The sequence below is a fragment of the Entelurus aequoreus genome, linkage group LG24 (assembly GCF_033978785.1).
Source record: "Entelurus aequoreus isolate RoL-2023_Sb linkage group LG24, RoL_Eaeq_v1.1, whole genome shotgun sequence".
Classification (NCBI taxonomy): domain Eukaryota; kingdom Metazoa; phylum Chordata; class Actinopteri; order Syngnathiformes; family Syngnathidae; genus Entelurus; species Entelurus aequoreus.
In genome coordinates, this window is record NC_084754.1 from 33634235 (window position 1) to 33651176 (window position 16942).

Genomic DNA, 16942 nt, shown 5'->3' on the forward strand with positions numbered 1-16942 from the left:
TAATAGTCGGGTGCGGCTTATATATGGAGCAATTTGTATTTTCCCCTAAATTTAGCTAGTGCGGCTTATAGTCAGGTGCGGCTTATAGTCCGGAAATGACGGTACTCTGCAATTTTTAATAACAGGGCAGTCCCACCCCCCAAATGTGTAACGGACAAATAAAATAGAGCAAAAACAAAGGTACACTGCAGAAGACACTTTCCAGTAGAACATATTCTGATTTATTCTTTGTTAGATGTATAATTGCTCACCTTTGGAGAAATAAGTCCTGACTTTTCTCCAGAGTTCCACGTCGCTGTTAAAAATAATCCCCCTCCCTTTCATTCCAATACACTCCAGTCCCTTTTTGTTCCCAAATCGGGCGATATAGTTGGCGCTCCTCAGAACATGATATATTGCGGAGGACCTGCAAAAAAAGGCCCACTTGGATAATGTTGGATTCCAAATCATGGTTCAGTTCTACAAAAAATGAAACGCTCTCCAAACTTGCCTGCTGATGATGAGAGTCTCCTCACCGCCGATCCACACTCTCACAATGTTGCCATATTTGTTGTTGTAGTAGCTGCTTGCTGTTCCTATGCCAGTCCAGATAAACCTGGCGTAGGAGACGATTGGACCTAGTCCTGCTAAGAAGGACGGACCTGGAATATATGATATATTATACTATATACCAGATGAGGCAATTCCTGAAGGAATGCTCCAATGCTGAAGTTGAACTGAAATGCTGACAGAATGTAGTATAAATGTAATAATAGTTTGAATGTTGAAGAGCTGACGCTGACTGAAATACTAATGAAACATAGGATGAATGTAGAAATGGTTTAAAGTTCAAGTACCAATGATTGCCACACACACACTAGGTGTGGCGAAATTATTCTCTGCATTTGACCCATCACCCTTGATCACCCCCTGGGAGGTGAGGGGAGCAGTGAGCAGCAGCGGTGGCTGCGCCCGGGAATCATTTTTGGTGATTTAACCCCCAATTCCAACCCTTGATGCTGAGTGCCAAGCAGGGAGGTAATGGGTCCCATTTTTATGGTGTTTGGTGTGACTCGGCCGGGGTTAGAACTCACAACCTACCCATCTCAGGGCGGACACTCTAACCACTAGGCCACTTAGTTGAAATCGTTTAAACCCTGAAATGGTTTGAATGTTGAAGAGTTTGAATTTCCAGGAAAATCGGAATTTGGTTTGGAACTTGGGAAAGTGTTAGTTTGAACGTCCAGGATGAGTGGAATGTGTTTGAATAGGTTGGAAAATGTGGGAATTGTGCAACTTGGAAAAATGTACCATTCCTTTCAATAGGAACTTCCTGGAAATTTGAGAATTTGGGGAAAAGCAGGATTTTTTTGGAAAATGAATGTCCTGAATGAGCTGAATTGGTTGGTGTTGGAATAGTTTAACTCGGTCAAGAAATGTTGAAGTAGTAAATGGCATTAGGGAATTTTGGGAAAATCTGGAATTTTTTTGGTCTTTTTTGGAAACTTGAATGGTCTGAATGAGTTGAAATGGTTGGTGTTGAAATGTTTCAAATCAGTCGAGAAATGTTGAAGTAGTAACATGTTGAATTGAGAAATGGTATTCTGGAAAATTGGGAATTTTTCCAGTTCAAAAAACCACTTAGTTTTTTGTCCTGCTAAAGAGGAATGTTTTGACGGTTGAAGGAAGTTGAAAAATGTGGGAGGAGTAGTTGCCTGGAAATAGGGCTTTGGAAAAACTGGAATTCTGGAAAATCCTGGAATTGTTTAGAACTTGGAAAAAGGGAAGTTTGAATTTCCAGGATGGTGGAATGTGTTGAAGGTGGAATGGTATGAATATGTTGAAAAATGTGGAAATGGTGTAAGTTTGAAAAATGGCCAATTCATTTTGATTGGGAAAAATGTCCCGTAGAACCTGGAAATCTGGGAATTTTTGGAATTTTTCAAGGGAAAGCGGGCGATTCCCGAATAGGCTGAACAGTTTGAAGTTAGAAAGGTTTGACTCGGGTGAAAAATGTGCAAGGTAGAGCGTGCCAAAATCTGGAGAAAAACTGGAATTCTGGAAAATCCTGGAATTGTTTAGAACTTGGAAAAAGGGAAGTTTGAATTTCCAGGATGGTGGAATGTGTTGAAGGTGGAATGGTATGAATATGTTGAAAAATGTGGAAATGGTGTAAGTTTGAAAAATGGCCAATTCATTTTGATTGGGAAAAATGTCCCGTAGAACCTGGAAATCTGGGAATTTTTGGAATTTTTCAAGGGAAAGCGGGCGATTCCCGAATAGGCTGAACAGTTTGAAGTTAGAAAGGTTTGACTCGGGTGAAAAATGTGCAAGGTAGAGCGTGCCAAAATCTGGAGAAAAACTGGAATTCTGGAAAATCCTGGAATTGTTTAGAACTTGAAAAAAGGGAAGTTTGAATTTCCAGGATGGTGGAATGTGTTGAAGGTGGAATGGTATGAATATGTTGAAAAATGTGGAAATGGTGTAAGTTTGAAAAATGGCCAATTCATTTTGATTGGGAAAAATGTCCCGGAGAACCTGGAAATCTGGGAATTTTTGGAATTTTTCAAGGGAAAGCGGGCGATTCCCGAATAGGCTGAACAGTTTGAAGTTAGAAAGGTTTGACTCGGGTGAAAAATGTGGAAGGTAGAGCGTGCCAAAATCTGGAGAAGAAGTTGAAGTTGTAGTTGAAAGAAGTTGAACAATAAGTCGATTCATTTTGGTGTAGCAAAACCAAGTTTTGTTGTGTGAATGCTCCAAAGCATTCACACAACAAAACTTGTAGTAGTTCGATTTAGGAGCCTTTTTGCATCTAGAAAAACATTGATGAGGTCAGAGGTCACTGAGAGAAGGCCTAGAGATGTTTAAAGGAGTTCAAGTTCTTCCAAACCAAACCCATCTTAGCAGACACCATCTTAGCAGACACCATCTTAGCAGACACCATCTTAGCAGACACCATCATAGCAGACACCATCTTAGCAGACACCATCTTAGCAGACACCATCTTAGCAGACACCATCTTTATGCATTGGCAACCTTCCTCAAACTCTTTGTACTGATTTGGATGTGGAAAATGAGCTGGAGAGATGAATAATTCAAATTGATGGCAAATGAAGGGATCTAGTGTTGTGTTCAAAGACTCGGTTGTAGTGTGAGTTGCAATACCTGGTATTTGTGACCAGTGTCTTCGCTCCCAGGCGGTGAGGAGCAGCAACAGGACAAGTACTAGCAGCACAGCAACACAGTCCGACACTGGCTCAGTTACGGTGTAGCCCATGGTGAGCACTTCTGGCAGCAACATGGCCTATACACACACACACACACACACACACACACACACACACACACACACACACACACACACACACACACACACACACGCACACACACACACACACACACACACACACACATTTTAGGACCTTCACTGTGCTACTATAAAATCTACATCTACTAAACTGTCTTTAAAAAGATAATAATTAGAGATGTCCAATAATGGCTTTTTTGACGATATCCGATATTCCGATATTGTCCAACTCTTAATTACCGATACCGATATCAACCGATACCAATATATACAGTTGTGGAATTAACACATTATGCCTAATTTTGTTGTGGTGCCCCGCTGGATGCATTAAACAAAGTAACAAGGTTTTCCAAAATAAGAGAACAACTTCAACTCAAGTTATGGAAAAAAGTGCCAACATGGCACTGCCATATTTATTATTGAAGTCACAAAGTGCTTTTTTTTTTTTTTAACATGCCTCAAAACAGCAGCTTGGAATTTGGGACATGCTCTCCCTGAGAGAGCATGAGGAGGTTAAGGTGCGGGGTGTAGGGGGTAGCGGGGGGTGTATATTGTAGCGTCCCGGAAGAGTTAGTGCTGCAAGGGGTTCTGGGTATTTGTTCTGTTGTGTTTATGTTGGGTTACAGTGCGGATGTTCTCCCGAAATGTGTTTGTCATTCTTGTTTGGTGTGGGTTCACAGTGTGGCGCCTATTTGTAACAGTGTTAAAGTTGTTTATACGGCCACCCTCAGTGTGACCTGTATGGCTGTTGACCAAGTATGCCTTGCATTCACTTGTGTGTGTGAAAAGCCGTAGATATTATGTGACTGGGCCGGCACGCAAAGGCAGTGCCTTTAAGATTTATTGGCGCTCTGTACTTCTCCCTACGTCCGTGTACACAGCGGCGTTTTAAAAAGTCATGAATTTTACTTTTTGAAACCGATACAGATCATTTTGAAACCAATACCGATAATTTCCGATATTACATTTTAAAGCATTTATCGGCCGATAATATCGTCAGTCCGATATTATCGGACATCCCTAATAATAATGCTTCATTCTGATTAATCCTGCAAATGTAAACACCACGTCTATTATTATTGTGCTTGTAGTTTGCAGTAGTGTATAACTGCACTACACCATACTGACAGCTGCTTCTCATATTTAAATTGCTTAAAAAATATGTAATGTCAAATAAATATTTTTAATCAGATGAATTACACTTTTGAATTGAGATTAATTGTAAATTAGTTTGATTAACTTTTAAAAAAGGGCATGATATTTGACACACATTTTATTGTCAGAGTGTCATCGAGGAGCTTTTTTTTTTTAAATGTTTTCCTTGAATTCACAAAATTCTCAAAACTTGGTAACAGTTTTACCTCAAGTCCTGTCAGTTTTATTTTAAAGTCAAATTTGTGAGTACGCCAGTCAGTCTGCTCACTCATCTTTGCTTTGACCTGATCTCTGACCTTATAACAACCTTAAAGGTGACCGTGCGCGATTTAGGTTAAGTTAGGTTAGCTTATGTGCACGCAAAATAAAGTGCGTGAATAATCTGCAACCATACATGATTATGTGATGATGTGATAATATTTTGTGATTGGTCACATGAGTTAACTTGCTTTTTTTTTTTTTAAATGTATTTATTTTTTTATTAATCCAACAAATTAATACACAATAATACCATAATTATACAATTTCAATTCAAAAACCAAACCCGGCCCAGCAACATTCAGAATAGCAATCAACAGAGCAATTGAGAGGACACACAAACATGACACAAAACAATCCAACAGTATCAATATTAATAATAATTTCAACATAGCAGGGATTAGAAATCCCTCGTTGACATTATCATCACAGCCATTTATAAAAAAAAAAGAACAATTGTGTCACATGCATCTCATAAGCTTGACAACACATTGTGTCCAATATTTTCCTACAAAGTAAAATAAGTCATATTTTTGGTTCATTTAATAGTTAAAACAAATTTAAATAATGGATTCCATATTCCAAAATATATGACTCATTATTATCTAAACTAAATGCAGTTTTTTCTACTGATATCATTTCAATAGCTTGTGTATACCAGTCAGTATGAGTTGGACTATCAATATCTATCCATTTTTTTAGTATTACCCTATTTGTTATGATAGATATTGAAAGAAATACATTTTTACTCTTTGATGACACGTTCCTTAAATTGATGCAGATCACCAGGGTCATTGGCATGTTTACTTGCTATTTCTGACCGCCCTAAAACAACATTATCATTAACACCTTGCAGTAATATTACGCACCACAACAATAAACATATTTTTCCAATTTAATGCAGTTCTTGACTGAATTATTACATTTTGCAGGTGTTTCTAATGTTTTGGCAATAGTGGTGAAAAAAACCCCATCCAGATAAAAAAACAAAACAGTTCAGGCATGTGATTAACTACAAAAATAATCGCATTAATCGTGAGGTTAATCACACAATTAATTTTGACCGTAAATGCTCCTTCGCCTTAGAAGCAGATGGTTACCTAAAAGGTTACCAAGTTTTGAGCAAATAAATGAAGTGCATTCAAGAAAAACATTTAATGTTACGGCTGAGATAGGTTCCAGCACCCCCCGCGGCCCCGAAAGGGACAAGCGGTAGAAAATGGATGGATGGATGTCAAATTGCATTTGTATCATATCATTGGGCATGTAAAAGTGTGATTAATCTGATTAAAAAAATATTTGTTTGACAGCACTAGTTTGAGTTTTGATACATAGTTATTTAATTGATTAATATTGTGCTTCAGTTTACCTTAAAATATAAATATATAGCCAGACCACCAACAAATACATATAATCATAATAATACATATCATTGGCTGCAATGTATAGTTTACTGGCAATTTACAAAAAAATGCAATTATTTTTTCATGTAATAAAAGTGAAAGCTCACCTTTCTGCTGTGCTGATGATCAGTCAGGTTGGAATGAGGTTTGAAGATATGCAGCAGGACTTCCTTCGCTGAGCTGCTCTTTCCAACAAAACAAATCCCCGTGGCCCGAGGGTTTCTGAATTCGTTTTTTTTTAGAAGGAAAAAAAAAGAAGCTTTCACCTTATTTGCTGTTACCTAGAAACACGAGGACTTTGGAGTCCTAAGTACCATGAGAGGGAGCAGTGAGCATCTTGAGCCACAAAGCATCTTTAAAAAAAATACACAATGTCAAAGAAATGTTTTTTTAAATGTATTTTATTGGTAAGGATGAAAAAAGGAAAGAGTTTCAATTCGTCTGGACAAGGTCTTTACAATCACATCGTTTTTTTGTTTGAAAGGAAGAAAGAAAGAAATGTTTGGAGCGAGGAGGCTTTTCATGGGGAACTTAATTAGCTGGGTCAGACTGACCCGTGTCAAAGGGAGCGAGGATTTAGCAGTTCTAAAAGGGAAAGAAAGGGGGATGACAAATTTTTGAAGCATTGTAATGATAAATTCAGCTCGTATTTCTGCCACTATGCAGAATGGAGCCAAAAATAGTAGCTGAGATTGAAGTAGTGTAGGACATGTGCAGGTTCAAGGCTCTTCATAATGACACATATTTCAAGTGTAGTGGCCATGCAAACACACGTTCTCCATAAACCTAGCCAACATCTAGGAGGCTGCATGCCAACTTTGTTGAAAACCCTTTTGGTCTTGTTATGGATAATTGGAACTTTTAGGCACAAACACGGAGCACTTTACACACGGACATCAGTTGGGGAAAAACATTTTTTATTGTGTTTAGAAGATTATCTCTCTTTTGAAAAAAATGTTTTTGCCAAAAAGTTTGGTACGGTTGGAAATTTTGTTTCAATCCCTTGTAACCCTTGTGCACCACTAGGGCCCAAAACCAGCATTACATGTGTTCCTTGTGGGATATGATTGTTCAGTTTGAAATTTCGCCTGGGAGTTTTTTGTAATTATTTTTTTTTATAAATGTTTTTTAATTTTTATTAAATTGCATTTTGTTTTTGATTGCAGCGTTTTTACAATACAATATAAAAAAAAACAAAGTATACATATTTTCTCACACTTTCTGAAAGTATACCTCTTTCAGCCTCAACTCCCATCATAACTTGTATTTTTAACAGACTGTAATCTTGGTATATTGACATGCTTTTTTCCATGCAAAACAAATTAATCTAATTCTCGCTGATTAAAAAAAAATATATATATATGGTTTTGGTGTAATTGCGACCCTTGACCAAAAACCTTGACTCAAAGTGAGCGTAAGTGAGTTAAACTGTCATTAATCCTCTGTAATGCAATGAAAATAATGTTTGGCAGATTTAAATAACATGAAAATGTATGTGTATATATATATATATATATATATATATATATATATATATATATATATATATATATATATATATATATATATATATATATATATATATATATATATATAAGAGTGTGTGTGTGTATGTGTATGTGTTTACGTATGAACCTAAGAGCGATGCCGTCGGGAGCCTCGGCTCCTGGTAGGTTCAACCATGGCGGTAAGGTCGAGGGGGAGGTTCCAGACGAAGCGCGATCCAAAAACCTCAACGGCGGAACTGGCAGAGGATGACGCGTCGCCCCCGGCAGTAAAGGCGGATGAAGGTTAAGGGTGCCTCACTGCCTACTGGGTGCACCGTGTGTGTTTGGCTACGGGAGTAAACCCCTAACGACAAATGTGTTGTGAAGACCCGCATCAGGCAGCCATCAACAAGCAGTCTTCTGCAACTCCTTCCTGCAGAAGGTCGTCATGAGCTCTTCATGCCACTGGAACAGGCCTGGCCCTAACCAATCTGGCGCCCTAGGCAAGATTTTAGGTGGCGCCCCCCCACATCGGCAGTGAAGTGTATATACTCACAAGAAACCGAATAGCTTTGTCTTTGACCTTTTTTTTACTTAAAGAAAGCAAATTAACATATTATATGAGAATGTTATGTTATGATTATCTTTAACCGAATCACAGCAGTGCTCAAATTAAAAAACAGCATTCCCTCTCATGTGATATTGCTTAATTAACATTAATGATGTGCACTTTAACAACTAGGCTTACAACTATACCTAATATATAAAGGGGTGGAAAAGTGACTATTACCTGCAGGGCAAACATTAGCTAACCAGAAGGCAATAACAATGTCAACAAAAAACACCTGCTTAAAAGATCTAATACAAATGTCCCTGAGGAATGTAAGGTGGGAGTACTGTAATTACCTAACGTTACATTATTATTTTCCATAACAATTTAGCCCCCTCCACAATATTAACCCGACATTAAAACAGAACTAGCTATTTATTGATTAGCAATTGCCGAATCATGTAGCATTAGCTTAATGCTAAAAAGCCAGGTTACTATCACATTCTGTAACAGACAAATAATTTCATGTAGGCTAACGTTACCTACCTGCTACCTCTGTCTTTTTCTCGTTTCTCCTCCTCTTCTTTTCTGTTTTTTCTTCCCTGGGCACCTGACAGTTTTGGCCGTTTTGACATCTTGTGTTGATTTTTTGACGTGGTGAGTCCAAAAAGAGTCATGATACGGGAAGGGAGGGGGCGCACCGTAATGTTGTAACAAATAATATTTCTATTAAATAGGCTTTAAATAGGCTTTACTTTGCATTTTAATTAACGTGGGATTATTTTTTGTATTTAGAAATAATAGTACCAACTTTTATTTATTTATTTATCTTTTCTCCAACATTTGTGGCACTGGCATGGCGCCCCCTGATGGACGGCGCCCTTAGCATTTGCCTATACGGCCTAAGCCACGGGCCGGCCCTGCACTGGAAGACGTAGGGGGGAGCCAAGGTAGTGAGGGTAGTGACTGCGCACCACTTCCTTCACTCTAATCTACTCCTCGCGCAGGCCTGCTCCAAACACCCCCACACCCTCTCCCACCCCATCCCCTCCCCTCCAAGTCCTGCGGCGATGGAGAAGGGTGGTAGATACAGGTCAGGATGTGACTGGGAGTATCTAGCCCAACTCTGCACGCAGGCGGCGTGGGATAGACGGTCGCTGAGGTACGGGACGGAACAGCGTGTCTCTTCGGCAGCTCCCCACGTGACTGAGCAGCCCCACCCTGCTCACCCTGAGATGGGAAGGGCCTAGAAAATGTGGCCTAAAAATGGTCTGTTCCTCCACTCCCGGGCAGCCTACCGCAGCTGCCGGGTCATCCCCCCATGCGGTCGAAAACACAAGAATAAAACCCGACTGACACTCAAACTAGCGATTTGGAATGTCCGTACGCTTTTGGATGTGCGTGATGATTCATCTCGTCCCCGCAGAAGAACAGCGTTGGTGGCGCACAAACTGAAGTTGGTGGCGGCCCTCAGCGAGACCCGCTTCCATGGGGAGGACTCCATAGCCGAGGTGGAAGAAGGATACACTTTCCTCTGGAAAGGGCTTCCTGAAGGCTCCCGCCGCCTCCATGGTGTAGGCTTCGCTGTGCGGACCTCCCTACTTCAGAAGCTTCCCGAATCTCCAGTTGGCATAAGCGAAATGTTGATGACCTGGAGGATTCCCCTCACCAATAACCGTTACTGCACCCTCATCAGCGCCTATGCCCCAACACTGATTGCCGACCCTCAATGTAAGGAAAAGTCCTATGCCCCCCTGCACTCCGCCATCAGCAAAACAACACTCACTGACAAGCTCATCCTTCTAGGGGATTTTAACGCAAGAGTGGGCTCGGACAGTGTACTGTGGAGGGAAGTGATGGGTCGGCACGGTGTTGGCAAGCTCAACAACAATGGTCTCCGTCTTCTCACTCTATGTTCTGAGCATCAACTGGTCATCACAAACACCTTGTTCCAACTGAAGAACAAGTACAAAATATCCTGGCAACACCCTCGCTCTAAACACTGGAATCTCCTAGATTACATCATCACCCGCCACGCGGACAGGAAGGAGGTGCGCATCACTAGGGCCATGCGTGGAACTGACTGTTGGAGTGACCACCGCCTGATCAGAACAAAGATTGACTTAGAAATACGTCCTCAACAGAGAAAAACACCACCTTCCAAGAGGCTCAACTGCGATGCACTGAAGTCCACGCACTCCGTCAACCAGCTCAGGAAAAAGGTAGCAGATCAGCTGTTCAAGATTCCTGAAATGCCACCAGATCTGGACACTGGACCTACCTGGAGCACCCTACGCACTGCCCTCCACCAGGTGGCCGTGGAGTCTATAGGGTACACCAGAAGGCGACATCAAGACTGGTTTGACAATAGTGCGCCAGGAATCTATGACCTGCTTCAGGCAAAACACAAGGCCCTTGCAGCTCACCTATCAAACCCTCAATCCACCGTCCTGAAGGCTCAGCTCATCCGCCTCAGAAGTGAAACCAAGCGCACCCTCAGAGCCTTGGAGAACGACTGGTGGACCCAGAAGGCCCGCGAAATACAACATCACGCAGACACCAACAACTCTCATGCCTTCTACGACTCCATCAAGTCCATCTATGGCCCACAGAGGAAGAACATCACCCCAGTTAGATCAGCTGACGGCACCACTCTCTACAAGGACAAACAACAGATCCTGGACAGATGGGCTGAGCACTTCAGGGTACTGCTGAACACCACAAACCCTGTACAGACAGACCTACTCTCTGACCTCCCATGCCTGCCCCCTTTAGACTCGCTAGACTCCTCCCCCAGCTTCTCAGAGGTAGTCAAGGCCATCAAGGGTCTAAAAAACAACAAGAGCCCAGGCCTTGACGAGATCCCGGGAGAAATCTTGAAGCACGGTGGATATCTCCTGTACCGCAGAATGCACCAGCTGATCACTGCCATGTGGTCGTCTGAAGTCATCCCGCAAGATTGGAAGGATGCTAACATCATAACGATCTATAAGCGCAAAGGCGACAAAGCAGACTGCGGCAACAGCAGAGGTATCTTCCTACTATCCGCAGCTGGAAAGGTGCTAGCAAGGATCATGTTACATCGAGTAGCAACTCATGTAACCGAAAACATCCTGCCCGAATCTCAATGCGGCTTTAGACGTGATCGGAGCACCGCAGACATGATCTTTGTTGCCAGACAGGTACAGGAAAAATGCAGAGAACACCGCAAAGACCTGTACATGGCATTCATTGACCTGTCCAAGGCCTTTGATACAGTAAACCGGGACTTGCTGTGGGAAGTACTTGGAAAACTAGGTGTACCAACAAAGTTCTGCAACCTACTGCGACAGCTACATGATGGCATGCGGGCCTGTGTGAGCAACGGCGGCCAACATCCCCATTTTTCAGTGTGGATGTGGGGGTCAAGCAAGGGTGTGTCCTTGCCCCAACCATATTCAACATGTTCATTTCCACTGTCACCCTCCTGTCCCATAAACACCGGGACCCCACAGATGGGATTCAGATACAATACCGGCTGGATGGTAACCTTTTTAACATCCGTCGCCTCCAAGCCACCACTAAACTCACCACTCAGCATATTCTGGAACTACAGTATGCAGATGACTGCGCTGTTCTTGCACACTCACCAGAGTCTCTCCAGCGCGCACTGAATGTAGTAGCCTCCATCAGTGCCATTGGTCTTCAGATAAACACCAAGAAAACACAAATACTCGTGCAGGAGTTTACTCCCCAGCCAAGCACGCCGATCTTCGCCCTTGACGGGCACCCATTAGCCACCGTCCTCCACTTCACCTACCTCGGTAGCACCCTGTCGCCATCCTGCACCATTGACGATGACGTCCAGGTCCGTATTGGCCTGGCCTCTGCTGCCTTTGGAAGGCTACGGTCCAGGGTTTTCCTGAACAAGAATCTAACCATCTCCACCAAGACAGCCGTGTATAAGGCAGTCTGCCTCTCCACGCTGCTCTATAGTTCTGAAACCTGGACACCCTACCATAGGCACATCCAGAGTCTCGAGGCCTTCCACATCCGCTGACTCCAAAGGATCCTAGGTCTGACCTGGGAAGACAGGGTGCCCTACACTGAAATTTATGACCGGACCAACACACCCAGCATCACAGCACTCCTTGGCCAAAAACACCTCAGATGGGTCGGACATGTGATCCGTATGCCAGCCCACCGCCTACCCCGTCAGATATTGTATGGCCAGCTTTCAGTCGGTCAAAGGTCTGCCGGGGGCCAGAAAAAACGGTACAAGGACCACATTAAAACTCTCCTGAAAAAGTGTGACATCAAACCACCAGCACTGGAAACCCTGGCTGCTGACTGCCAGACCTGGAGCTCTACCTGCCACCAGGGAATCACTCATCTTCAGGAGAAGTTCACAGAGCGGAGAGCACAGCGGCGTGCACAAAGACACCAACGTGCCACAGCACCAGCGACCATCACTGCTGCCTTCCCCTGCCCCTCCTGTGACAAAGTCTGTGGATCACGCATAGGCCTGAGGAGCCACCTGGCTATGCACAGGCGAAAGGCACAACAATAACCAATCCAATACTTCGTTTGGAGCAACGTCATCATCGACATCGATGGACTGCCATAAGCAAGTAAGTGTTTACGTATGTACATATGTGTGTGTGTATGTATATGTGTGTATATACAGGTATATGTATATATATATGTGTGTGTATATATATATATATATGTGTGTATATATATGTATATATATACACATGGATAGATGAGGAGAGAGGTATCGACTTCTCCATCGATAATTATGAGCTGCATCACAGTAATAGAATAAATAAAAGGGGAGGGGGCGTGGCCCTGCTTGTCCACCGTGACTTGAAATGCAAAGCAGTAGAACGTATGACGATGGTTATTGATGATTTGCTTGAATGTATAACTGTGGAGATTGAGATGGAAAGGAAGAGAAATGTCATCGTTACGTGTGTATATAGGGCACCGAGGTCCAGAGTAGATGAATTTAATGATAAACTTGAAGAAATACTGTGCCATCTAAATGAAAAGAAAACATATGTCCTGTGTGGGGATCTAAATATTGATTTGCTGAGCGCTCCTAGAAATACATCAACAAGCGAATATCTAGAGATACTGTATAGTAAAGGATTATATCCGTTGATCACCAAACCAAGTCGAATAACAACAACGTGCGCCACACTGATTGATCATATCTTTATAAATGTTGTAGAAAAAAACAAAATCAAGAGTGGATTGGTAGTTAATGATATCAGCGACCATCTACCTGTATTTTTTACTTATGAGTGCCAAATCAATGAGGGGGACTGTCAAGTCAACAGGGAGAGAGAAGAAACAGCCCACAAATATGTAAGGAAAAGATTAAGAACCGAAGCGACAATTGACATGTTTAGAAGCGACCTTTTTGAAAGGGATTGGATGGAGGTATATGTAGGAGAGGTAAATGATGCATATGAAGCTTTTTTAAATATATATTTATCACTGTATGAAAAACATTGCCCAAATATGCTATATAAACAAAAGGACAATTACAGTGAAACTCCTTGGATCACAAGGGGACTACAGAATGCATGTAAAAAGAAAAATAGACTTTACAAGGTATTTTTAAAATCTAGGACAAATGCAGCAGAAATTAAATATAAGGTTTATAAAAACAGGTTGACAACAATAATGAGACAAGCCAAAAAAGACTATTATAGTAACTTGTTAGAAAAAAATAAAGCCAATATCAAAGGAACATGGAACATATTGAAAAAGGTGATGGGAAGCACACCGGGACCTATCAGCCCGCCAAACCACTTTGTAAAAGAAGAAAAGATAATAAAAAATATGGACGAAGTGGCAAATGAGTTTAACTCATTTTTTGTAAACGTAGGTCCAAAACTAGCAGAAAATATAGAAAAACATGATGATGGGTCATTTCAGAATGGGTTGGGAGGTGGAGGCAGAGTACTTAAGTCAATGTTTTTGGGAGAAGTCAGTGAAAATGAAATTATAACAATTGTAAATAAATTAAAGAACAAAACATCAACAGACGATGATGGGTTAGATATGATAATTGTAAAAAAGACAATTGACTGCATCATTGAGCCTCTCTGCTATATCTTCAATCTCTCTTTCAATACAGGGACCTTCCCAGATAGAATGAAGGTAGCAAAGGTTATTCCACTCTTTAAAGATGGGGATAAGCACATGTTTACTAATTACAGACCGGTATCACTTCTGTCCCAATTCTCTAAGGTGCTTGAAAAAATATTTGTACAAAAATTAGACCATTTTATTGAAAAAAACAAGTTGTTGAGCGAGAGCCAGTATGGATTTCGTTCAAACAGATCTACTGCCTCTGCTGTGATGAACATAATTGAGGACATAACAACAGCCACCGATAGTAAGAAATACACAGTAGGGGTGTTTATAGACCTTAAGAAAGCGTTTGACACAATCGATCACTCTATCCTTTTATCCAAATTACATTCATACGGTGTGAGAGGAATAGTTTTAGATTGGTTAAATAGCTACTTGAATAACAGACAACAATATGTACAATATGCTGCTAATACATCTGAAAATATGAGTATTAAGTGTGGAATTCCACAAGGGTCTGTTCTGGGACCGAAACTATTTATTTTATACATAAATGATATCTGTGATGTGTCAAAATTACTCAATTTTGTATTATTTGCTGACGATACCAACTTTTACAGCTCTGGACATGACTTAAATGAATTACTAAAGAGTATGGAACAGGAAATGGTCAAACTCAAAAAATGGTTTGACGTTAACAAATTATCATTGAATTTGAAAAAAACTAAGTTCATGATTTTTAGTAAGAGAAAAAAGCCTGAAAATATTGTACTGTCAATAGCTGGAACAAGCATTGAAAAAGTCTCTGAGATTAGATTTTTGGGAGTGATTTTAGATGATAATATTAGTTGGAAATCGCATATCTCACATGTTAGAAAAAAGATGGCTAAAAGTATATTTATATTAAATAAGGTAAAAGATGTATTAGATTATAAAGCAATGCGTACACTGTATTGTGCACTTGTACTGCCTTATATCAATTATTGTGTGGAAATATGGGGTAGTACATATAAGAGTAACACAAAGCCACTGTACCTCCTTCAGAAGAGAGCGATCAGAATCATACACAAAACAGGTTATAGAGAGCACACAAATGGATTATTTATTAGCTCAGGACTTTACAAATTTTATGAACTAGTTGAGCAGCAGACATTATTGGTTATGTTCAGGGCTAGTAGTCAAGAGCTACCAACAAATCTACAAAAAAATTTCACTTTAATAGAAAAAGAAGGAAGAAGGAAAGGGCACTTTAAGCATCAGCTTGCACGAACAACATCAAAACAAATGTGTACATCAGTGGTGGGAGTAAAACTCTGGAACTCTCTCCATAATGAAATAAAGCAATGTAAAAACACATTTCAATTAAAAAAAATCTTTAAAAACAGAACTATGATGTTATATGAGCACTGACAAAAGGGACGCAAAGGGAAAAATAAGGGGAAAAAAATAAAAAATAAAAATAAAAATAATAATAAACACACAAAAAAAACAACGCTTACATTATCCTACATGACTGTAGGTATTGTATAGTCTAGCTTTCCTTTCATTTTTTTTTTTTTTTTTTTTTTTTTTTTTTTCCTTTATCGACATGCACTATGGATCCTTGGTTGAATGATCACATTGTTCTTAGCTTTGTTTGGTTTGAATGATACCTTGTTATGATAGCCTTGTTCTATTCAGTTTTGTTTGGTTTGAATGATTACCTTATTCTTTTTCAGTTTGTTTGGTTTGGATGATTGCCTTGTTCTTTTTCAGTTTGTTTGGTTTGAGTGATTGCCTTATTTTTTCAGTTTTTGTTTTGTTTATTTATTTTTTGTTCAACTTATCTTGCTTGTTTATTCTTTTCATTGATTGTTTGTTCTATTAATTTCTATGAGTGTGTGCACTGGGTAGGGGTACAAACTTGTAGTTTTTAGGCAACAATAACTTTTCTTGTCAACTGGGTCATACATGTCCTGTAGCCTTTTTTACTACTCTAGAGTCTACGCCCCTGGTGGGTGGGTGCGTGTGGGTGTGGGTGCCTGTGTGTGCATATGTGATATATTGTTTTGTATTGATTTGTTGCATTGGATGTTCTAATGCACTACCGGCAAAGAAATACTAAGAAAATGTTTCTTTTGTGCGAAGGGGCAGGAAATATAAGATTTTCTTCATCCTGTTCCTTTTCGACATGGCTGTGTATTGAATGCAGTAAGGTATGTGAGATTGTTGAAATGTTGTTGAAATGTACACATCCAAGTACGAAATAAAATAATTGAATTGAATTGAATTGAAATTGAAATTGTATATATGTATATATATGTGTTTGTGTATATATGTATATATATATATATACATATATTTTTGTTTTTTTTGTTTTTGTGTGAATATATATATATATATATATATATATATATATATATATATATATATATATATATATATATATATATATATATATATATATATATATATATATATATATATATATATATATATAAATAAATAAATTAATTAAAAAATATATATATATATATATATATATATATATATATATATATATGTATATATATATATATATAAATATATATATATATATACATATATATATATATATATATATATATATATATATATATATATATATATATATATATATATATATATATATATGTGAATATATGTATGTATATATACAGTATGTATATATATATATACATACAGGTATACAGTATAT

General features: G+C 39.6%; 1 protein-coding gene across 1 annotated transcript in view; it reads right to left on the reverse strand.

Moving 5' to 3' along the window:
* The window catches only part of LOC133641624 (aromatase-like), a 22014-nt gene extending 15710 nt beyond the window's left edge, over positions 1-6304 (reverse strand). Inside the window, exons 1-4 of the mRNA XM_062035487.1 lie at positions 6210-6304; positions 3145-3283; positions 491-641; positions 252-406 (exon numbers count right to left, since the gene is read on the reverse strand). Of these exons, the coding sequence (XP_061891471.1) occupies positions 252-406; positions 491-641; positions 3145-3280 (442 nt within the window). The 5' untranslated portion in view covers positions 3281-3283; positions 6210-6304. The remainder of the gene's footprint in view (positions 1-251; positions 407-490; positions 642-3144; positions 3284-6209) is intronic.
* Positions 6305-16942: the final 10638 nt, after the last annotated feature.